Source organism: Centroberyx gerrardi, chromosome 2, assembly GCF_048128805.1.
Source record: "Centroberyx gerrardi isolate f3 chromosome 2, fCenGer3.hap1.cur.20231027, whole genome shotgun sequence".
Taxonomy (NCBI): domain Eukaryota; kingdom Metazoa; phylum Chordata; class Actinopteri; order Beryciformes; family Berycidae; genus Centroberyx; species Centroberyx gerrardi.
In genome coordinates, this window is record NC_135998.1 from 38,026,196 (window position 1) to 38,051,075 (window position 24,880).

The 24,880-nt window shown below is 41.6% G+C and overlaps 1 protein-coding gene across 2 annotated transcripts in view; it reads right to left on the bottom strand.

The window, feature by feature from the left end:
• Positions 1-24,430, bottom strand: part of prpf4 (pre-mRNA splicing tri-snRNP complex factor PRPF4) — a 30,149-nt gene extending 5,719 nt beyond the window's left edge. The window contains exons 1-13 of one of the 2 annotated variants that reach the window (XM_078286329.1): positions 24,383-24,430; positions 22,540-22,787; positions 15,870-16,056; positions 15,179-15,266; positions 14,569-14,648; positions 13,068-13,161; positions 11,862-11,956; positions 11,126-11,184; positions 10,344-10,467; positions 9,601-9,690; positions 9,024-9,146; positions 5,137-5,244; positions 1,513-1,631 (exon numbers count right to left, since the gene is read on the bottom strand). In XM_078286329.1, the coding sequence (XP_078142455.1) occupies positions 1,513-1,631; positions 5,137-5,244; positions 9,024-9,146; positions 9,601-9,690; positions 10,344-10,467; positions 11,126-11,184; positions 11,862-11,956; positions 13,068-13,161; positions 14,569-14,648; positions 15,179-15,266; positions 15,870-16,056; positions 22,540-22,717 (1,345 nt within the window). In that variant the 5' untranslated portion in view covers positions 22,718-22,787; positions 24,383-24,430. Of the gene's footprint in view, positions 1-1,512; positions 1,632-5,136; positions 5,245-9,023; positions 9,147-9,600; positions 9,691-10,343; positions 10,468-11,125; positions 11,185-11,861; positions 11,957-13,067; positions 13,162-14,568; positions 14,649-15,178; positions 15,267-15,869; positions 16,057-22,539; positions 22,791-24,382 lie in introns of both variants that reach the window. The other variant, XM_071911029.2, reaches the window with a different exon arrangement.
• Positions 24,431-24,880: the final 450 nt, after the last annotated feature.

The window sequence follows — 24,880 nt, forward strand, 5'->3', positions numbered from 1 at the left end:
GAGACCATCCTGAACATTCAGAGTGGGCACCTTGTTTCTCCAGGTCAGCCACATGGCCCGTTTGGCCAAACAGGAAATTAAGCAACACACATTTAGCCTTCTTCCTAACAGAATAGATCGGTCCCAAAATAAACCCCACAGAAAAACCTTCCCCCAACCTCCCACAGAGAACATTCAACAGGTACAGGTACAACATGGTGACATCGTACAAACACATGCTCAGCAGTCTCAGATGAACCACAAAAAGGCCGACCGGCCAACCGGCCGGCCAGCCGGCCAGCCACCAGCGGGCCAGCCACCAGCGGGCCAGCCGGCCAGCCACCAGCGGGCCAGCCACCAGCGGGCCAGCCACCAGCCGGCCAGCCACCAGCCGGCCAGCCACCAGCGGGCCAGCCACCAGCCGGCCAGCCACCAGCGGGCCAGCCACCAGCGGGCCAGCCACCAGCCGGCCAGCCACCAGCCGGCCAGCCGGCCAGCCACCAGCGGGCCAGCCACCAGCGGGCCAGCCGGCCGGCTGACTCTGAATGTTTGCTCCCTCAATCAGATTAATATTGAAAAATGTTTTCACAGAAGGAAAAGGACCGGTCCTGAGGAGGAGCAGGACAGTCTGGACCAGAGGAGCTGAGCAGTAAAACAGAGCAGATAATGTCACAGTGTTACAGGCTGTAATGTAAGGATGTAACTGTAATGTAAGGATGTAACTGTAATGTAAGGATGTAACTGTAATGTAAGGATGTAACTGTAATGTAAGGATGTAACTGTAATGTAAGGATGTAAAGATACAGGAGAAGCTGACAGCAGAGAGATGCAGCAGGGCAGAGGGGCAGAAAAGCACATTTCTCTGTGAAAGGAGCCTCGTTTCTATTCTTCTGTACCTTACAGACAGGCCAAAAGAAACAACAGACAGAACAGTGTAGCACTCTTTATATTTGTAAGTTCTGTTATCTTTGACACAAAGTACTTTAGATATATACAGGTTAGTTATTTGTTTGACAAATGGAACTATTTAAAATGAAGTACATAATTTTAAAGTAATTTTTCAGTCATTCAGGGACTGGGATCCTTTATTGATAATAGGGTCATTCTGTGTCAAATCAACCAAATTTCAGGAACTTCGCTGGCTCGAACTTTTGATTTTGATCATTTTTCTCCTGGTGGAAGATATTCATAAATGATGAAGAAAGCCCACATATTAAAGCTCACTGATCATTATTTACTGAGTTTCCCCCAATTGTGTAGAGAGAGGGTAAAAACGATAATTTTTGCCTATGATTTGGAGCAAGTTTAGGGGTCTAAAAGCGACACTGAGAAAGGCAGCAGCTCCACTATTTTTCTTTTACAGAGAGGCTTGTAGGCAGACTACAAGATTCTGGCAGTTTCAGCACTTGATTTTGTGATGTGTGCCTGTGGCAGTAGCTGAAAAAGAACTACAGAATAAAGAAAAGTAAGGTGGGCGGAGCTTAAGAAAGGAAATAACAGAAAGAAAAGAAACAGTGGGCGGGCTTATCTTACGTTGAAACCTGACAGCGGACAGCAGGTTCTGGTGGGCGGGGACTGTGTAGAGGCACTTCCTGTTCCGCAGCTCCCACACCTTACAGGTGTGATCGCCACTTCCTGTAGCCAGCTGGAAGCTAAGGAGACACACACAGACAGGAAGTGATGTCATCACACAGGAAGAGGAAACAACAACGAGACAGAAAGAAATGAAAGCATGAGAGAAAACAAAAAATCCAGTTAGCTCAAACTCATTAGAATATTACATGCTAAGCTTTTTCACTAGCTAATGAATTAATGAGCTAGTAACAAGTACTTTTTCCCCTTTTCTTAAATTCTATATTATACATTTATCTTTGTATTTTATTTTCTACTTTATAATTAGTTATATTAATTAATAACATTAAACCTGTAAACCTGTAATAAGTGACATCAGACCTTCTAACCAATCCTGAAGCTATGTGGAGAATTCATTAAGACATAAAGATATAAACCAACATCCAGCTGTGTTGCTGTTTTCAGCTCTTTTCTAAAGCTTGTTGTCAGATTGTAATCCTGAAGGAAGCTCCTCCCCCTCCATCCAGCAGCTTTTAAAACCAGCTCGTCTCCCTCGCTCCCCCTCCCATCCCTGAAAAACATTCTCCTAAAGGAGGAATCGATGAAGCGAGCGAGTAAACGTGTTAAACTAGTGACCTTGTTGACCTTGTTAAGCTAGTAACCATATTAAAATAGTAAACGTGTTAAACTAGTGACCTTGTTAAACTAGTGACCTTGTTAAACTAGTGACCTTGTTGACCTTGTTAAGCTAGTAACCATATTAAAATAGTAAACGTGTTAAACTAGTGACCTTGTTAAACTAGTGACCTTGTTAAACTAGTGACCTTGTTAAACTAGTGACCTTGTTGACCTTGTTAAGCTAGTAACCATATTAAAATAGTAAACGTGTTAAACTAGTGACCTTGTTAAACTAGTGACCTTGTTGACCTTGTTAAGCTAGTAACCATATTAAAATAGTAAACGTGTTAAACTAGTGACCTTGTTAAACTAGTGACCTTGTTAAACTAGTGACCTTGTTGACCTTGTTAAGCTAGTAACCATATTAAAATAGTAAACGTGTTAAACTAGTGACCTTGTTAAACTAGTGACCTTGTTAAACTAGTGACCTTGTTAAACTAGTGACCTTGTTGACCTTGTTAAGCTAGTAACCATATTAAAATAGTAAACGTGTTAAACTAGTGACCTTGTTAAACTAGTGACCTTGTTAAACTAGTGACCTTGTTGACCTTGTTAAGCTAGTAACCATATTAAAATAGTAAACGTGTTAAACTAGTGACCTTGTTAAACTAGTGACCTTGTTAAACTATTGACCTTGTTGACCTTGTTAAGCTAGTAACCATATTAAAATAGTAAACTAAATCACTTAATCTAGTGAACTTGCTACCTGCCTCTTCACTTGTCATTGTGGGACATGTGACCTTCAGCAGGAGAATGTTGGGTCAAAGACAGGTAACCGGTGAGACTTCTATATATACATACTGTATATGTTATATACTGTATATGTTATATACATACTGTATATACATACTATACATACTGTATATGTTATATACTGTATATGTTATATACATACTGTATATACATACTATACATACTGTATATACATACTATACATACTGTATATGTTATATACATACTGTATATGTTATATACTGTATATGTTATATACATACTGTATATGTTATATACTGTATATGTTATATACATACTGTATATACATACTATACATACTGTATATGTTATATACTGTATATGTTATATACATACTGTATATACATACTATACATACTGTATATACATACTATACATACTGTATATGTTATATACATACTGTATATGTTATATACATACTGTATATACATACTATACATACTGTATATACATACTATACATACTGTATATGTTATATACATACTGTATATACATACTATACATACTGTATATACATACTATACATACTGTATATACATACTATACATACTGTATATGTTATATACATACTGTATATGTTATATACTGTATATGTTATATACATACTGTATATGTTATATACTGTATATGTTATATACATACTGTATATACATACTATACATACTGTATATGTTATATACTGTATATGTTATATACATACTGTATATACATACTATACATACTGTATATACATACTATACATACTGTATATGTTATATACTGTATATGTTATATACATACTGTATATACATACTATACATACTGTATATACATACTATACATACTGTATATGTTATATACATACTGTATATGTTATATACTGTATATGTTATATACATACTGTATATGTTATATACTGTATATGTTATATACATACTGTATATACATACTATACATACTGTATATGTTATATACTGTATTTGTTATATACATACTGTATATGTTATATACTGTATATGTTATATACAGTACTGTATATACATACTATACATACTGTATATGTTATATACTGTATTTGTTATATACATACTGTATATGTTATATACTGTATATGTTATATACATACTGTATATACATACTATACATACTGTATATGTTATATACTGTATATGTTATATACATACTGTATATACATACTATACATACTGTATATGTTATATACTGTATTTGTTATATACATACTGTATATGTTATATACTGTATATGTTATATACAGTACTGTATATACATACTATACATACTGTATATGTTATATACATACTGTATATGTTATATACTGTATATGTTATATACAGTACTGTATATACATACTATACATACTGTATATGTTATATACTGTATATGTTATATACAGTACTGTATATACATACTATACATACTGTATATGTTATATACAGTACTGTGCAAAAGTCTTAGGCACCTTAGATTTTTTATATATATTTTGTCTTATATGTTTATTTGTTTTCTGCATTAGTGTCAGCAGACTGCTCTTACAGTACATTTTTTGACATTTAGAAACTTTTCATTTCATTGTTTTTGAAAGCATCTTCACTTTACGGATTTTTTTTTACATGTGTAAGACTTTTGCACAGTACTGTATACATATATATATATATATATATATATATATATATATATATATATTTATTTTTTACATTTTGGTAAATTTTTTCTCTTTATCATTTTCATATTAAATGCCGAGTTTGTTACCAAGTTAATGAATTATTAATAAGATGGTGAAATACTTTTACATCCCCTTTTGTGTTGTGTTTCTGGCAACATTTTAATTTTTTTTTGTTTTCAGCATTTTTTCTTGCATTCTGTCATGTTTTGACATTCTTCTCTCATTTTCTTTTAATGAGCTAATTAATAGTTAAGTGATTTGCTTGTTAGAGGTCTCACCCCTCTGACGTTTTTTTGTTTTACTCTATTCTGTTGTTTTTATACTTTTTGTCATTTTTTGTTGCTTCAGTCATTTTTGTGTGTTCTCTTTACACTCATTTTCTTGTCTTTCTTATCTTTTCACTGTTTTCTGTCATTTTCTTGTCATTTTTTGTTTTTGTTGTTTCACTATTCTGTCTTTTTTTGCTTGTCAGAGCTCGTTAGGCCTCGTACCCGTTAGGAGAGAAGTGCAGGCTGTAGATCTCCTTCAGGTGTCCCTCCAGGAACATGACACAGCGGCCAGTCCGCAGGTCCCACACCCTGCCGAACGAGTCCAGCCCTCTGATTGGACCAGACAGGAGAAAGGGAGGGAGGAGAGACAGGATTGGATGAGTTAATTGGAAAAAAACATGACATTAATTCAAGTTTTAAGCTGGAAAATGAATCAAATATATACTAATTCATATTACAGACAATAATATTGCTCATTTGTGCTAATAAATAGAGGGAGAGAGAGGGGGGCGGGGCCAAGAGAGATGGAGGGGGGACTAGAGAGAGAGAGAGAGAGCGAGAGAGAGAGAGAGAGAGAGAGAAAAAAGGGAGGACTGGTTGATGAATTAATGAAAAATGAAAAAAACTCCAACCACATCAAACAACCATCTGCACCCCCTCACCCCTCTCCACTGACCCCCCACCTGCACTCAGGATCTGAGGTGAGGATGTGAGTAAGCAGAGGACCAGGAAGGCACCAGGAAGGCACCAGGAAGGCACCAGGCCCAGGAAGGCACCAGGAAGGCACCAGGCCCAGGAAGGCACCAGGAAGGCACCAGGCCCAGGAAGGCACCAGGAAGGCACCAGGCCCAGGAAGGCACCAGGAAGGCACCAGGCCCAGGAAGGCACCAGGCCCAGGAAGGCACCTGGAAGGCACCAGGAAGGCACCAGGAAGGCACCAGGAAGGCACCAGGCCCTCCTGTCTGAAAGTCTGTGCTGAGCAGCTGGCCTCCATCGTTCCACAGATCTCCACCAGATCTCTGGAGCTGTGAACCCTGCTGCTCCAGACGCTCCTTCATCCTCATCATCATTATCAATAAAGGATCCCAGTACCTGGATGGCTGAAAAATGATCTAATGTAGGCCTCCTCCATTTTAAATGGTTCCATTTGTCAAACAAATAACTAACCTGTATATATCTAAAGTACTTTGTGTCAAAGATAACAGAACTTACAAATATAAAGAGTGCTACACTGTTCTGTCTGTTGTTGCTTTTGTCTACAAGGTGAAGAATAGAAATGAGACTCCTTACAGAGAAATCAGCTGTTCTGCCTCTGCCCTGCTGCAAAAAAAATCTCCCTCACGCGTGTGCAGTGGGAGGCGAACAGACGGGTCCGGTGAGAGAGCGAGCGAGAGAGAGAGAGAGAGAGAGACCGAGCAACAGAGAGAGAGAGAGAGAGAGACCGAGCAACAGAGAGAGAGAGACCTGTCTGGATTTGGTTCAGTTGTAAGGCGCTGGGGGCCGAGCTGTTCTGCAGGCTGAGACGTACAGACGTACAGACAGGTCTGTGACGTACAGACAGCTCTGTGATGTACAGACAGCTCTGTGATGTACAGACAGCTCTGTGATGTACAGACAGCTCTGTGACGTACAGACAGCTCTGTGATGTACAGACGTACAGACAGCTCTGTGATGTACAGACAGCTCTGTGACGTACAGACAGCTCTGTGATGTACAGACGTACAGACAGCTCTGTGATGTACAGACGTACAGACAGCTCTGTGATGTACAGACAGCTCTGTGACGTACAGACAGCTCTGTGACGTACAGACAGCTCTGTGATGTACAGACAGCTCTGTGATGTACAGACGTACAGACAGCTCTGTGATGTACAGACGTACAGACAGCTCTGTGATGTACAGACAGCTCTGTGATGTACAGACGTACAGACAGCTCTGTGATGTACAGACAGCTCTGTGACGTACAGACGTACAGACAGCTCTGTGATGTACAGACAGCTCTGTGATGTACAGACAGCTCTGTGACGTACAGACAGCTCTGTGATGTACAGACAGCTCTGTGATGTACAGACAGCTCTGTGATGTACAGACAGCTCTGTGACGTACAGACAGCTCTGTGACGTACAGACAGCTCTGTGGCGTACAGACAGCTCTGTGATGTACAGACAGCTCTGTGATGTACAGACGTACAGACAGCTCTGTGATGTACAGACGTACAGACAGCTCTGTGATGTACAGACAGCTCTGTGATGTACAGACAGCTCTGTGATGTACAGACAGCTCTGTGGAAGAGCGTGCGTTCAGTCGCACGCCGTACTTCCTGTCCTGCTTTCGACGACATCAAGCTCGCTCTGTCCCTTCCTCTCACACAGGGGAGCTGCCTGCTCCAAACACCATGAAAAACACTCTGCTTGTATGATCAATTTCTTTTTAGAAATTCTGAATTTTATATTTTAGAAAACAGAATAGGGGCAATAGTCTGGAACAAGCTCAACACTGTGGAGATGACAGAGGAGGAGCCCCCCAACACTGCCCCCCCTCACCATGCTCAACAGCACCGTGTCTGCTGTGGAAACCTTCAGGTTTCTGGGATCCACAATCTCCCAGGACCTGAAGTGGGCGTCCAACATAGACACACTCATCAAAAAGGCCCAGCAGAGGATGTACTTCCTACGCCAGCTCAGGAAGTTCAACCTGCCTCAGGAGCTGCTGATCCAGTTCTACTCTGCAGTAATCCGGTCTGTTCTCTGCAGATCCATCACAGTCTGGTTTGGATCGGCCACCAAACAGGACAGGAACAGACTACAAAGGACAGTCGGGACTGCAGGAGAAACCGTTGGTGCCAACCTGCCCTCCATACAGGACTTCTACATCTCCAGAGTCAGGAACCGGGCAGGAAAGATCACTGCAGACCCATCACACCCTGACACAACCTGATCTAACTCCTCCCCTCTGGGAGGCTACAGAACACTGTACGCCAAAACAAGCAGACACAAGAACAGTTTCTTCCCACAGGCCATCAACTATCCCTGTGCAATAAACCTGTAACACCTACCTCATGAATATAATTACCCCCCCCCCAGGCCCAGACCTGCTCCTCCTCCCCATCATCATCATGTGCACAATATCTGATTTGTGTATATAATATATAATATTTATTCCAGCATTTATTCCCGCATCTTTGCACTCTGCACCATTGCACTATTGTCCTAGTGTTGTTTACACAGAGTCAAATTCCTTGTATGTGTACATACTTGATACTCTGATTCTGATATTATTCTGCCGAAACCTCAATGAAAAACCGTCGCACGAACGGTTCAAACTTTAGTCCCGCCCACAAAGGTGCTGATTGGCTCGATTGTTTCTCCGAGCCAGAAATCGCCATTGACTAGAGCAACACCAGACCTGCCAACATTGGACATTTTTTTTGAGTAGCACATAGTCGCAACTTGTACAGTCCGACTGACTAAAATGTGTTATCAAGAAAAGCAACAGAGCGAGCTATGCATATACACACAGTGAAGACATTATACTTGACCAGCATCAGCTGACCTCTGACCTGGGCCTCGCCCAGTCCAATGCCACCCAGTGGTTTGTACCCACTGGTCGTTAGGTATTCTCGTATTGGTATTCTCTGGTCTGGTGTTGCGCATGTCTTTCGCGTGTTGTGAAGTCACGCGTGTTGTGAATGACAAATTACTACTACTACTGGTTTGACAGGTGGCAGCTCATTGGCTAGGACGAGGGAGCGGCCGGGGATGCCTGCACCCGGTCGGTCTACCGACAAGACGGCCGCAGCTATAAAGAGGAGCCGGTCCGGTCCGCAGGCAGAGCTGTACCCTCCATCGCCGGTCCCCAGCCCACCGTCCAGCTAACCTGCGACTGCTGTAGTGCAAGATGAGTTAGCTTAGCTGTTAGCTTGGACCTGCCAGCTGTAAGACATGCTGCTGACAGTACTGTTGTAACTACACTGTTCCTTTTGTTAGGAAGCAGTAGGAGAGGGTCGCCTATTTCTTTTGGTCCAGTTTTCTCCTGTGTTTATTAAGTTAGGAGGTTAGGGAAGGTGTTTGTACTACTAGCTAAACTACTACAGAGAGCTCCGCTTCGTACCCGGTGGCAGCCAATGAGCCGTCAGGATGGAACTGCAGGTCGTGCACGCCCTTGCTGTGGCCTTCCTGGTGCAGGATCTCCTCCTGAGCCTCGAGGTCCCAGAGACGCCAGGAATTATCGTAGCTGAAAAGTAAACAAATCCAAAAAAAATACAAATCTGGAGGTTAAATTTTGTATTTGATTTCTAAATCAATTTACTACATACATCAGTGTAAAACATTGGGAAAAGTTGTTTTAGAAATAAAAAACGTATGCATGTTAAATAAAAACAATGAAAAAAAAAAAAAAAATATTTGAGAGGATGAAAAACTGGGAATTCAGAAATAAAAAAAAATAAAAAACATACTAAAGACAAATAAAATAAAAAAGAAATAAATTCTAAAAATATGCCATATTAATTAAATAATTTGTGATGACATATCATTATTATTAATAATTGCATTTTTTTTGTTGCTGGCTGGTCCCCAGGAACGTTCCAGAAGATTAATTCAGAAATAAATCCTTAAAAATATTCTGTGTAAGCACAATCATTTTTGATGTCATAACATGAATATTAATAAAAAATATTTGTTGTTACCAGCTGGTGCCCAGGAACCTTCCAGAAGGATGCCAGGCGAGGCGAGCGACACGCTGACTGTGACCCTCTATGTCAGCTACAGGCTCATCGCTATGGCAACCAAACAGGAAGTCACACACCAGTCACACAGCAGAAAGACCATAGGAGGAAATCAAGTCGTTTTTGTTCGTTTTATCTTTTTTATTCGTTTTTTTCCTTCCTTGCTTTCTAACTCCCTTCCCTTCCTTTTTTCCTTCCCTCCTTTCTTTCCTTTCTTCCTTGTCTCCTTATTCCCTTCCCTCATTCTTTCCTCCTTAGTTTCCTTTCTTTCATTCCTTCCTTCCCTCCTTCTTTCCTATCCTTAGTTCCTTCTCTCCTTATTCCCTTCCCTCCTTGACTCCCTGCCCTCCTCGACTCCCTGCCCTCCTTCTTTCCTCCTGTGATTCCTTTCCTTCATTCCTTCCTCTCCTCATCTCCTCTCCTTATTTCCTTTCTCTCTGTCTTTCTTGCTTCCTTTCCTCCTTTCCCTCCTTTTCTTTCCTTGCCTCCATTTCTCCTTTCCTTCTCTCCTTATTTCCTTCCCTCCATCTTTCCTCCTTTGATCTCTTTCCTTACCTCCCTCCTTTCCTTCTTTCTCTCCTTTTCTTTCCTTCCATCCCTCCATTTCTCCTTTCCTTCCCTCCTTTTCTTTCCTTCCTTCCCAGCATCTTCCTTTTCTTTTTCCATCTTCCTTCCTTCCTCATCTCCTTGTCTCCTCTCCTCACCTCTCCAGGTTCCAGAGCTTGACGGCTCCGTCTGCAGCGCAGGAAGCCAGACTGACGTCTGATTGGTCGAGAGAAACGCCGGCCGCCGGACGGAAAACCACCGCTCCAACGTTCGTGCTGTGACCTGTCAGCCAATCAGAGAGCAGGAGAGAGAGAGGGGGGGTAGGGACAGAGAGAGAGAAGGGGAACTTAATGAAGAGGAATACAAAATGAAAAAAAAAACTTAATTACAAAAAAAAAAAATAAAGGTACACAAAACAATTTAGAGAAAGAAAAAAACAAACGAGAAAGCAGAAAAAACAAGAAAATAAAAATGAATAAAAGGAAAAATTTTGACTTTTTTGTTACAATTAAAATAAATGGAATAAGAACAAAGTTAGAAAAAGAAAATGAAATACATTTACAAAAACGGTCAAAATTGTGAAAAAATTATTTGGGCAAAATAAAAGAAAATATTAATGTAAGTGATGAAAATGATTTTATAAAAATAAACCCATCTTTCAAACAAGATGGAAAAAATTTGAAAAATAACATTAAAAGTGATGAAAAATAAAAATCAAATAAAGTAAAATGAAATAAAAATAAAAATATAAATGTCTCCAATAAAAATAAAAAATGTAAAAAAAATTGCAGATGACAGAAAAAAAACACTTAAACAACTTATGCAGAGATTAATATGAATACATTTAAGCACAAAGGGAAGCTGACAAAAGAAAATTTAAAACAACCAATCAGCTTGAAGAGAAAGAATGACCTCATTAGCAAAAAGAGGCTCCGCCCACCTCTTAACGTGCGAATCAGGTTACAGTCTGGGACGGACCACAGCTTGCATAGACCGCTCCTGCAACAGTTAGCATGTTAGCATTACCAAGTTAAGTCTATGGAAAAACAACAACACTAGCATTAGCATAGTTAGCATTGGAATGTACAGTATCCACTTAAGCATATTTAGCATTAGCATTTAAAATCAATGCATTAGCCTTAGCATATAATAAAAAAACCATCATCATCAATATCATTAGTGTTTCCAATGTTTGTATTCCAATGCTAATGCTAACTAGTATATGCTGCAATGCTAACACTAACTCTATTAGTGTCTGTTAATGCTAACTTTCTATAAGTAATTTCAACACTATAAAAACAGTTTTTCTCTCTCTCTCTCTCCATTCTAAGTCAATGTCTCACCCTCAATTTTTACACTATAAAAAAGTAATTGTCTCTCTCTATGCCAAGTCAATGTCTCTCGCCCACAACACTGTAAAAAAAAACTAGTACTTTCTATGCATTTTAATACTAACGCTAACTCTCCATTACTTTCTATGCGTTTTCATGCAAAGGCTAACTCTTCATTACTTTCTATCTATGCATTTTCATGCTAATGCTAACTCTCCACTAGTTTCTATGCATTTTAATGCTAACGCTAACTCTCCATTACTTTCAGTGCGTTATAATGCTAACACTAACACATTGGTTTCTATTTGTTTTATGCTAATGCAAAAGGGGGCAGAGCCAGCTCACCAGGAAGCGGTGGCCAGCATCTTGGAGTCGGGGCTGAAATGGCAGAAGCTGATTGGCCGGTCGTCACCGATCTGGCTGCAGAAGTTGTTGAGGTTCTACCAATGAAGAAGAATTAAGAGAAATTTGAGATTAATATAAAAAAAAAAATAAGTAGGGAAAATTTTTAAAAATACAATAAATAAAAGAAAATGATAAACAATAAATAAAAATAATACATAAACAATAGCATTGATTAGTAATAAAATATCATTGATAATAGTTAATATTATTGATAGAAATAACTAGTAATAAATAACTAACATTATTGTAAATAACTAAAAGTAATATTACAGTCAATACTACTAACATAACTAAAAAAAATAAATAATACTACATATTTAACTTAACACAGGCAGGCTCTTGTATTAATTTGATAAGATTACTCAATATAAACTTAAGAAAATAAAAACACACCAAAAGATTCTACATTTTCTTTTTAAGAATGTTTGTAATTTGACTTCACTGTTTAACTTCCTATTTTAAATAATTTGTATTCATTTCTATTTGATTTTTTCCCCATCAATACAACAGTAAAACAATTTTAAAAAATTCTCCATATTTAAAATGTTTTAAATAATTTGACATCACATTTTTTCACATCATATTTCATATTTTAATAACAATTTCAATTTAAAATAAATGTTCCCCTCTTCTATAGGTTCTTGTGTTAATGAAACTTTGATAATTTTATTCAACATAAAACAATGGAAATAAAAACAAGTACACCAAAAAATTCTCAATTTTTATGTTTCGAATTTCACTTCACATTTTTTCACATCATATTTTAATAATTTTAATCATAATTTTCTCCTGATCTCCAGGTTCCTGTATTAATAAATCTTATATTTGGTTTGCATAATTATATTTACAAAGAAATGTAAAAAAAAAAAAAACACCAGAAAATTCTCGATATCTTTAAGAAAATATAATTCGACATCAAATTTTTTCACATCATATTTCCATATTTTTTTTATTTTATTTTCTTTCTCACCCTCAGATTATTATGTTAATTAAACTTTGATAATTTATTTATTCAACAGCATAAAACCATGGAAATACAAAGTACACAAAAAAATTCTCCCATTTTTTATTTTTTTTATAATTTGATTTTTTTTAACTTCATATTTAATGTGTTATTAATCACTTTAATAATATGTTTCTACTCACCCTCAGGTTCTTGTGCAGCTCCTGTGTCCGGACCGTCCTGGTTGACTCGGCAACGTCGCGCTGGACGCGTGCAGCCTCCAGACGCCTCATCGCCCTGACCGACCAATCAGAGCACGAGTTAGCCCAGGAGTGGCAGCGAATACGATTCCAGCTCTTATTTTAATGGATTTTCTCATTTAAATAGTCGAAAATATTCCAATGTAATCTGAAAAAGCCCGCACACTGACAAAAACTATTGAGGCTCATTGGATGCAAAAATAGATGATTTATTTACATAGTGAAAAAAAGTGACTAAGTGAGAAAAAAGGTGAACGTTTCGGTCCTCACACCATCATCAGCACTACTTCCATGTTTTTCATGTTGGCTCTAAATAGGCAACCAGCCTATTAGCGGTAGCCAACAGGAATGAGGCTGATGGGTGGAATCAATCAATCAGCCCATTAGCCATATTGTGGCCAAGAGGCCTACAAGGAAACAACCCATACAAAAACATATATACAGATAATCATAGATTAAGAATAAATAGATCAAACATTGTTATACTATCTACTAAGAAGAAATAGGTTGGCTTATAGAAGAATGTCAGATACAATTCACATACAGGACTTACTCCATGAATACATATTACAATAGGCAGCTATACAAGTATACAAAATAATCTATGACAAATCCACAAGGATGGAGGGCACGGCTACAGAATAAGGCCCTGGGGAGAGAGAGAGATAGTCAAGGGGTTACAGACAGCACGAGAGAGACGACTCTTCATTAAGACCCTCTGGATGTAGTGTCTTCATATAGAAAATCCATTTACATTCAGATTTGAGCAGTCTCAGATCAACATCACCCCCTCTACGTGTTTTAGAAATCTGTTGAATGACACAAAAAACCTCCTGGTTGCCCCATAGTAGCCTGTAATGATAGTTTGTTAGAACCTTTATCTATCTATCTTGACAGATGCTTGTGCCCCCTTGTGGTGCAACTTCCATCTGCTAATAGGCTGGTTGCCTATTCAGAGCCAACATGAAAAACATGGAAGTAGTGCCGATGATGGTCTGAGGACCGAAATGTTCACCTTTTTTCTCACTTAGTCACTTTTTTTCACTATGTAAATAAATCATCTATTTTTGCATTCAGTGAGCCTCAACAGTTTTTGTCAGTGTGCGGGCTTTTTCTGATTACATTGGACTGTTATGCTGGCCCCACCTGGCCCACTCCTTGGTAAGCCTTGAGTCAAGAGTGCAAACTTTTCGATATTATTGACAATAGTCGAAAATATGAAATTTCTCTATCCATTCAAAGTCAATCTTGCTCAGCCAAAAAATGTAAACACTATAAAAAAATTTCTCTCTTTCCTTTCCAAGTCAAAGTCACACAGCCAAAAATGTAAACACTGTAAAAAATTATCTCTCTCTCCATTCTGAGCCAATGTCGCAAAAAGTTTAACACTGTAAAATAACTTAACTCTCTCCCTTCTAAGTCAGTGGCCCTCTCTCTCTCTCACCTGGGCAGGGAGTATCTGGCCAACCAGAGGCGAGCTTCCTTCAGGGAGACGGGGCCTTCGTGGTACCACGTCTGCTGGCACTGGATTGGTCAGAAAAAAACAACCAATAGGAAAAGAGAGGAGAGACAACAGAAAAAAGGAGGTTAAGGCAAATGTTTTACATTTTTTTATTTATTGGATTTTTTTTTTCTAAATTTGTATGATTTTCCTGAAAATTGTATTCATTTTGTCATTTTTGTGAAATTTACTTGATTTACTTATTTTTTATTTGCAAATTTTAGATTTTTCCTACATTTTTTATCTTTTCTTTAACACAACTTTTTACTTTCATTTGCAAATTTGTGTATTTTATTTTATTTTTTTAAACAAAATTTCTTGTGGGTTTTTAATATATTTTGTTGTGAAAAAATATTAAAAACATTAAGTGTAAAACAAAATAAACAAAAAACAAAAATGTATTTCTAGATCACTTTTATATTTAAAAAATCTAAAGAATAAACAACTTATCTTTATATTATTTTATATATGTAAAATGTATTAGTATATTTTTTGTTTCTATATTATTTTTATATTATTTTCCATGTGTGTGTTTGTTTTTCATCTTCTTCACCTCTTCTTGCGATCGCTTCGCCTTCTCGTCATCTTTCCGCGATTTCTTCAGCGCGTCCGGACCCACGACAGAGAGAATACTCCTCAACCTGAGAGAAAATTTAAAAAAGAGAAAAAACAAATAAAAGAAAGAAAATTTAAAAAAGAAAAATACAGATGTGAAAAAACATACAAATGAAAGAAAAGAAAAATGAAAATGTGAAAAAAACAAAACATGAAAAATGAGCTAACAAAATGAAAAAAAATCAAACAAAATGAAAAAAAATCAAACAAATGAAAAACAAATGAACAGAATGAAAAAACTAAGAAAAATTATAAAATAAAAAAATACAATAAAACAAAACCATATAAAAAGAAAACGAGAACCAAATGAAAGACAAAGAAAAAAATTAAATGAAAAGATATAATAGAAAAAACTCAAAGAAAATAAATGAAAGAATAAAAAAATACAAGAATTAAAAAAAACTAATAGACACAAAACAAAACAAACAAAAGTAATAACAAACAAAAAGATAATAAATCAAATAAAATAACCTGTAAAAAAAAATAAAATAAAATAAAAAAATAGGCAAAGAAAAGTCAAAAATACATTTAAAAAAGAAAAAAATGATTAAAGATAGACAAATAATTATAAAAAAAACTAAATTAAAAAAAAACAAAGAAAAAAGAAAGGAAACCTCTGGTCCAATCACCTCTCTCGTCTGTCAGCAGGCCCCTCTCCGAACACTGTGATTGGCTCTCCCAGTGCCCGGAGCCCCGCCTTCACCTCGGAGTCATCAGTAGAGACGGTGATCTGCCTCGCTCTGCGCCGACGCTCAAACTCAAGCAGAGCTTCATGCTGACGCTCACTGACTCGCTCCTCCATCTCCAGACATTCGCCTGCAATGAATTGTGGGAAGCGGAGTCTGTTAGCATCAGTTTTTGGCTGTTTTCTGTAGTTTTCCCTATTTTTTGGTCATACTGACTTTTATTTTGAAGGTGGGTCTTTTATTTTGAAGGTGAGGTGAGTCAGTAGAGATGGTGATGCTTCCTGCTGATGCTCAGTGACTTGCTCCTCCAACTCTAAACACTCTCCTGCAAAGGATTATGGGCAATGAAGTTCATTAAACCTTTTTTCCCCATTTTTTGTTCTTTTTTCTGTTTTTTACCCTATTGTCTGAATAGTCTGAATTACTTATTTTGAAGGTGAGTCTGACTGACTTTTATTTTGAAGAGTATTTCCAGAAATACTAGTTCATTTTTGCTGACTTTTATTTCCCGCTGTGTCCCTTTGTCCCACAGCGGGACATCGACCAACGTGTTCCATGACGAGGCGAGTTGTGCTGCTTTAAAATAAAAATGAGAAAATGGCAGCATTTAGCGGCTACCAAACAAATGTCTTGGAGCGCTTCACCACAGCTGTGTAATTTGAGGCTAGCAGCGTGCTAGCAAGCTAATGCTAAAAACAAACCCTTTGGGATAAGCTAGCTGGCTGTTTGTGATTGTCAGACCCCACGGGTCAGGTCTCAGCCTTGCTGCCATGTGACATGGTGGCCGACGGTGGTACTGCAGCCTAAAATTCACCTGCGGCCCAAAAAGAGCCATTTTAAAAGACAGTCCTCTAAAACTGTTAAGAAGATACCTACAACACCACACAAGACCAAAAAACACTCTTTGAATTATGTATTTTTTAATCATGAGGGCAGATTTTTTTTTTTTAAATCATGCCATTCATCATTTTTGTATTTCGTTGTAAAAACGTCCAAGCACGCCGCCCCCCTCCGCAGCGATTGGCCAGATGTAAAGAGGTGTGAAGCATGCTGGGAAGGGAGGGAGCTGCAAATTTCTGACCGTAGCTTCTCCTCAGAACAACTTCCTGTAAGCTGCTGTGTAGACCGGACCTTTCAACTCCTGGAGGGACAGCAGAGGCTGGGATGCAGCGTTTATCCATTGATCTTGAGTACTTCAGTCCATTGGTTCTGCAGGCTGTGTCCAGCAGACAGCTGCAGGTAGGACTGTGCTGACATCAGGCAACAACATGCTTATTCATGGAGTTGGTCTAGATAGAGTTGGAGCTGGTCAGAAATGTAAAAGAACATTATAAGAGTGAATGAGCAGTCGACAGTCAGCAGTCACAGAGAAGTCAGTTCAGTGAGGGTCAGGAAACCAAACTGCTGGTGAGCATCACGTTTCCCTTCTCTGTGACACTGTGGCTGCATACACACTGCCAGAATCTGGTAGTGACAACCAAATGTATGAATGAGAGTGAATTTGCATATATATGGTACAGACTGGAGCAGTGCGGAGTAAATTACCAGACCGCGTATGTACGGGTAACAGGAGTCACTCCACGTCGGTAACCATAGTAACATTTACTTCAGACCAATATGGCGGCTACCATTGCCTGTGTTTTCAGTTTACACACCAGTAACACGAGGCGTCAATTTATCCATAAGGTCTTAATAAACCGCCGCTGACAGCGGCATCATGTTCTCTTTCCCACCACATGGACTTGATCGTTGTAACAGCAACATTTGGGCCGAGACGCAGAACTGGAGGAACAACCTCAACGTTTAGGAGACAGACTGGACAGAACATGAGAATGTCTCACAACACTTTCCGTCTCTTTCAAATTAACGGTGATAATGTTACGTAACGTAACGAGTGTTGCGCCTGACGTCACGTAACGACCAGCTGTCCGGTCCGGTTCTGGTTCACACTACTCGGACTAACCGAATCCACATTCAAATTCAGTAATCAATACCTGAGTTTTCAGGGAGTGACTTCACTCTCCTTAATAACCGAAGTGTGTGAACGTAACAGGATTAAAGCTGCAGTGTGTACGCAGCATACGAAGATAAAAGACAGTCTGGAGTATTGGACAGCTGCTCTGCGGGACGAGCAGAGTCAGAGAGACAGACAGACAAGATAATTCAGCGTTTTGGTCCCATGTTGGATTTTTCTCCTCGTCTCCTCGTCTCTCAAGTCGTTTGCGAACACGGACTTGTCGTGGGACTCTGCAGGACTTGTTGGAGCTTACTTTTCACTTCCTACTTCAATCTGTGTATTGCTTTTACAATTTTGCAAAATATAACACTGATCTGAAAACACTGAGGTCCATTTTTTCCTCTTCTAGATGTGAGTTGAGCCATTAGATTGTTGTGTAATGTTATCAGAGCCAGAGCTGCAGAGTATGCAGACAAGACCAGATATCTTTTTAGACTTTATTGAAATTAGATATAATGAAACAATAAGCACATGTATAAAACTACTCTGTAGATACAAGCTACAAAAACATTTCAAGGTTTCACTGAACCAGAAGTCAGCTTTCTTTCAACTAAAAACACGTGTGTGTACAACACTGTTACAGGTTGAGACGAGCTGCAGAAATGGCAGGTTTGTAATGTTCTCAGATGCATTATGGGTTATGATTCAGCAGGCCCCTCCTTCCTGTCCAGTGAGTGGACAGGAGCCTCCTGCAGCAATCTGCGTCATCCTCAACACTGGTCCTCCACCCTGCAGCTGGTCCTCCACCCTGCACCCTGCAGCTGGTCCTCCACCCTGCAGCTGGTCCTCCACCCTGCAGCTGATCCTCCACCCTGCAGCTGGTCCTCCACCCTGCAGCTGGTCCTCCACCCTGCAGCTGATCCTCCACCCTGCAGCTGATCCTCCACCCTGCACCCTGCAGCTGATCCTCCACCCTGCAGCTGATCCTCCACCCTGCAGCTGGTCCTCCACCCTGCTGCAGTCCTCCACCCTGCAGCTGATCCTCCACCCTGCTGCAGTCCTCCACCCTGCAGCTGGTCCTCCACCCTGCAGCTGATCCTCCACCCTGCAGCTGGTCCTCCACCCTGCAGCTGATCCTCCACCCTGCAGCTGGTCCTCCACCCTGCAGCTGATCCTCCACCCTGCAGCTGGTCCTCCACCCTGCAGCTGGTCCTCCACCCTGCAGCTGATCCTCCACCCTGCAGCTGATCCTCCACCCTGCAGCTGGTCCTCCACCCTGCAGCTGATCCTCCACCCTGCAGCTGGTCCTCCACCCTGCAGCTGATCCTCCACCCTGCAGCTGATCCTCCACCCTGCAGCTGGTCCTCCACCCTGCAGCTGATCCTCCACCCTGCAGCTGGTCCTCCACCCTGCAGCTGATCCTCCACCCTGCAGCTGGTCCTCCACCCTGCAGCTGATCCTCCACCCTGCAGCTGGTCCTCCACCCTGCAGCTGATCCTCCACCCTGCACCCTGCAGCTGATCCTCCACCCTGCAGCTGATCCTCCACCCTGCAGCTGGTCCTCCACCCTGCTGCAGTCCTCCACCCTGCAGCTGATCCTCCACCCTGCACCCTGCAGCTGATCCTCCACCCTGCAGCTGATCCTCCACCCTGCAGCTGGTCCTCCACCCTGCTGCAGTCCTCCACCCTGCAGCTGATCCTCCACCCTGCACCCTGCAGCTGATCCTCCACCCTGCACCCTGCAGCTGATCCTCCACCCTGCAGCTGATCCTCCACCCTGCAGCTGATCCTCCACCCTGCACCCTGCAGCTGATCCTCCACCCTGCAGCTGATCCTCCACCCTGCAGCTGGTCCTCCACCCTGCTGCAGTCCTCCACCCTGCAGCTGATCCTCCACCCTGCACCCTGCAGCTGGTCCTCCACCCTGCAGCTGATCCTCCACCCTGCAGCTGGTCCTCCACCCTGCAGCTGATCCTCCACCCTGCAGCTGATCCTCCACCCTGCTGCAGTCCTCCACCCTGCAGCTGGTCCTCCACCCTGCAGCTGATCCTCCACCCTGCAGCTGATCCTCCACCCTGCAGCTGGTCCTCCACCCTGCAGCTGGTCCTCCACCCTGCAGCTGGTCCTCCACCCTGCAGCTGATCCTCCACCCTGCAGCTGATCCTCCACCTGCTGCAGTCCTCCACCCTGCAGCTGGTCCTCCACCCTGCAGCTGATCCTCCACCCTGCAGCTGATCCTCCACCCTGCAGCTGGTCCTCCACCCTGCAGCTGATCCTCCACCCTGCAGCTGATCCTCCACCCTGCAGCTGGTCCTCCACCCTGCAGCTGATCCTCCACCTGCTGCAGTCCTCCACCCTGCAGCTGATCCTCCATCCTGCAGCTGGTCCTCCACCCTGCAGCTGATCCTCCACCCTGCAGCTGGTCCTCCACCCTGCAGCTGATCCTCCACCTGCTGCAGTCCTCCACCCTGCAGCTGATCCTCCACCCTGCAGCTGGTCCTCCACCCTGCAGCTGATCCTCCACCTGCTGCAGTCCTCCACCCTGCAGCTGATCCTCCACCCTGCAGCTGGTCCTCCACCCTGCAGCTGATCCTCCACCTGCTGCAGTCCTCCACCCTGCAGCTGATCCTCCACCCTGCAGCTGGTCCTCCACCCTGCAGCTGATCCTCCACCCTGCAGCTGATCCTCCACCCTGCAGCTGATCCTCCACCCTGCAGCTGGTCCTCCACCCTGCAGCTGATCCTCCACCTGCTGCAGTCCTCCACCCTGCAGCTGATCCTCCACCCTGCAGCTGGTCCTCCACCCTGCAGCTGATCCTCCACCTGCTGCAGTCCTCCACCCTGCAGCTGATCCTCCACCCTGCAGCTGGTCCTCCACCCTGCAGCTGATCCTCCACCCTGCAGCTGATCCTCCACCCTGCAGCTGATCCTCCACCCTGCAGCTGATCCTCCACCCTGCAGCTGATCCTCCACCTTGCAGCTGATCCTCCACCCTGCAGCTGGTCCTCCACCCTGCAGCTGATCCTCGCTCGGCTCATCTGACAAGTTTGAACCTACGGCACAAAAAACACAGCCATTTGATTACATTATACAATATATGAGATATTATACATATACACTACCAGTTAAAGTTTGGACACACGCTTTTTTCTTTATTTTACTATTTTCCACATTTTAGAATATTAGTAAAGACTCAAAACTATGAAATAACACAAATGGAATCATGCAGCGACCAAAAAAGAACCCCACATCGTGAATTGAATCGTGAGATGACCACATCGTCACATCCCTAATATGTACCATATGTATCTGATTATGTATTTATCATAAGAAGGTGCGGTCTTACCTTGCTCCACACGGTGCAAGCCGGCCGGCAGCGTGGCGGCTCTCAGCAGCGTGGCGGCTCTCAGCAGCGTGGCGGCTCTCAGCAGCGTGGCGGCTCTCAGCAGCGTGGCGGCTCTCAGCAGCGTGGCGGCTCTCAGCAGCGTGGCGGCGGCTCTCAGCAGCGTGGCGGCTCTCAGCAGCGTGGCGGCTCTCAGCAGCGTGGCGGCTCTCAGCAGCGGCAGGTGAAGCGGTTCGGTGCGTCACCGACCGCCGTGACGACGGAGCGTGTCGTTCTGCAGTTGAAGTGTTCGCTGCCCGCTCCGCTCGGAGCCTCGATCGCCACGTTTCCCGTCCACAGATCTGGCATAATTTGGGAAATTCCAGAAACGCCAAAAGTCTCTCGCTATATCAGCCCACTCTTGATTTGTTGTGGGAAGTTTGAGGAAGTCGCTGTGGAGCGCTGAAACAACAGCTCACACAAACACAGCAACACACTGTTGGAACCGCCCCATGCTGCTGGTCTATGGTGCGTGTTGGCATGTCCGCTGTAGGATCAGTTCAGTGTTTTAAATCATCAAATCGAGCTGCGGACATTTGAAAGTAGGAGAAATGCTTTTCTTCATCCAGCTCACATCTGCTGAACTCTCCCTCCTCCACTCTTCTCGTCTCCTCTTCCTTCGCTTAGAATCCTTCAAGTACGCCGACAGCAGCTCTTCTGACTCGTATCATCTTCCTCAGACGAGTTGTCTATGTGTAATCACCCAAACCTGCAACCTTCTCGTCTCTATCGACCCGTGCTGCCATTTTGTTTGAACGGACAACAGGAAACCATTAGGAAACACGCGCTTTCACCTCTGACTACTTCCTGTTTACTCCCCTGCCCCTTGTTTGACGGACAGCCTGCGGCTCCTCCCACATTCTGAAAATCCATGAAGGTTCAGGTTTCAGAAGTTAATTTAAGCCTGTTCTGATGAAGCATATCCAAGCCTTTATTTTGAAAGTTAGTCTGACTGACTTTTATTTTGAACGTTATTACCAAAAACACTACTGTCTATTCTTGCATGCTTTAATTTTGAAGCTCTGGACAGGAAGTCGCCTTGTATCATCATGTCTTGTTTTACCAACAGCTAATCTAACTATAATTGTTTGCCATTATACCTTCAAAATAAAAGCCAGCAACAATAGACAGCTATTTCTGGTAATAACTTACAAAATAAAAGTCCTGAAAAATAGACAGTAGTACTTCTGGTAATAATCTTCAAAATAAAAGCCTGTCTAGCTTTACCAGCGACGTAGAAACAGAGAAAGAGAGAAAAAAATATTTTTCGACAAACCAGAAGAGATGTTGATGTTTCCCGCCTCGATCCCGGCCTTCACCGCATCACTTCCTGTCCCCGCCCCGCCCCCTGCTTCCTGTTTGCCGAGCCGCTCGCGCTCCTTCTCCTCCAGGCTTCCGTAGAAAACGCGGCTCTTCTTCATGGCCGGCGCCGGCATTTCGTCGTCGTCCGACATTTTGTTTTGTTTTTTTCTTCTTCTTTCTTTCTTCGTAAGTGCTGGTGGTGATGCACTTGCGTCCCAGTGGCTGCTGGGAAAAAATGGGAAGAATTAGAAGTTGGAAAAAAAGAGATAATATATTAAAAAACATAAAGGATGAAAAGACAAAAGGAAAAACAAAAAAGAAAAGATTGGCAGAGGAAAAAAATGGATCACAAAAACAAAACAAATTATATTATTATAAAAACAAAAAGACAAGATAATAAAAAAAAGTACAAGAATGTCGTAAAAGGAAAGATAAAAATGTTGAAAAAAGACTTTACAAAAAAGCCACTATGGCTCTTTGTTAATTTGCATTGTCCCTATCAAATAAACTATATAAAAATAAATAACATTATATCAAATACATTCATAAAATGTATTACAATATTAATATGAACCTAGCAATTGTCTTTAAGGGAGAGAGAGAGACAAAATGGGAGAGAGACATTCTGTTTTCATGCTGAATCCATTAAAAAATGTATTACTGCCTTGATCAGTGGCAGTTTCCTACATGGCAGAATCGAACCTGTGACGTCTTCTAAATCATAAGTGGCGTTCTTCAATTCGGCATACATATAATACACATAAAAATGTATTATATTAACAAAAATCCAACTTTTATAACTGGGCTGCCTTATAATTCCAAGTATTGTCTCGACAAAACGCACCGCAGAAGGCAACAGCGAGTGGAGGGAACAAACACTAAAACTTATATTTTTATTAAAATAAAGGATGTTATGTGTATCATGTTTATGCCCAATTGAAGAGCGCCAACTATTGATTCCTTCGGAAACGCTGCCAAAGAGCAAGGCAGCAAAAACGACACGATTTGGTTCTTCTGGTGTAAGACAGAATGGGAGAGAGACATTCTGTTTATTACGCCGAACTCCATTTAAAAATCGTGCAATTTATTACTGTCTTGCTCAATGGCACGTTTCATACAGAGCAGAATCAAACCTGAGATCTCTATGGAATCAGTAGATGGCGCTCTTCAATCCGGCACACATATAATCCACCTAGCATTTACTGTTTTAATAAACATCCAACTTTTATAACTGGGTTGCCTTTTAAAGCCTAGTCTTTTCTCGACAAAAACGCGCCGTTGAAGGTAATAGCGAACAGAGCGAATTAACACAAAAACATATATTTTTAGGAAAATGAAATATGTTATGTGCATTATTTGTATGCCGAATTGAAGAGCGCCACCTACCGATTCCATAAAGTTCTTCGGTTCGATTCTACCATATATATATATGTAACTGCCAATGAGCAAAAAACGACACGATTTCTAAACAGTGTAGTTCATGCGGCAGAAAAACGGGAACTAGACGTAAAAATAAAAGAGTAAGAGGGAAAAAGAAGGGAGAGAGAGTGGATTAAAGGTAGAGAAGTGCGAGAGAAGACAGGAAAAAGAAAAGGGAGAAAAGACAGAAAGCGAAGAAACGCTGTTTCGCTAGCTTTAGCTTAACTGTTTTTCACTTTTTTCCCTCCTTAAATAGCGCCCAAAACGGCGTCAAACTGCGTCACGCGCGACGCAAACCACGCCGGAATCGACAAAAACATTTTTTTAACGTTTTATGTGAAAACATTATGTTTATTAATTGTAAAATATAATAAATTGTAAGTTTGTTTGAAACCTACCGACGAGACAGCAACGTCTTACAGCGGCGTGACCCGGAAGTCCAAACGGGAAAATCGCTTCCGGGTAATTGTAACTTTTTTTCTTCTTTCTTCTTCTTCTGAGTTTCCGGCAGACTGGATGCCTCGCAGCACATTGCTGCCTCTCACAGGTCGGGATTAGACTGCCGCAGGTAATCCTGCCGCGATGAATTCAAGGACTGCTTTCACATTCCTTGACTGATTCCCGGTAGGATTCAGCAGCTTTTCACTGAAACCGTCTTTGTACCCAGGTGTGATACTGCAGCATATAGCCTTTCTCTTTCTTCCATGTAACATTTGCATTCCATGAGTGTTTCACAGTTTGTTGTTTTCTGCAAGTTCCACACAGTCCATCTTCATGTTTGCCCGTGCCGGCCCACAGTGTCCCAGTCTCAGTCTAGTCGTAACAGCTGTGTGCCTTCTCTCACTCCCTAAATAACAATGTTCTTTCTTTACACTATTTTGTATAGCGAAGTAATG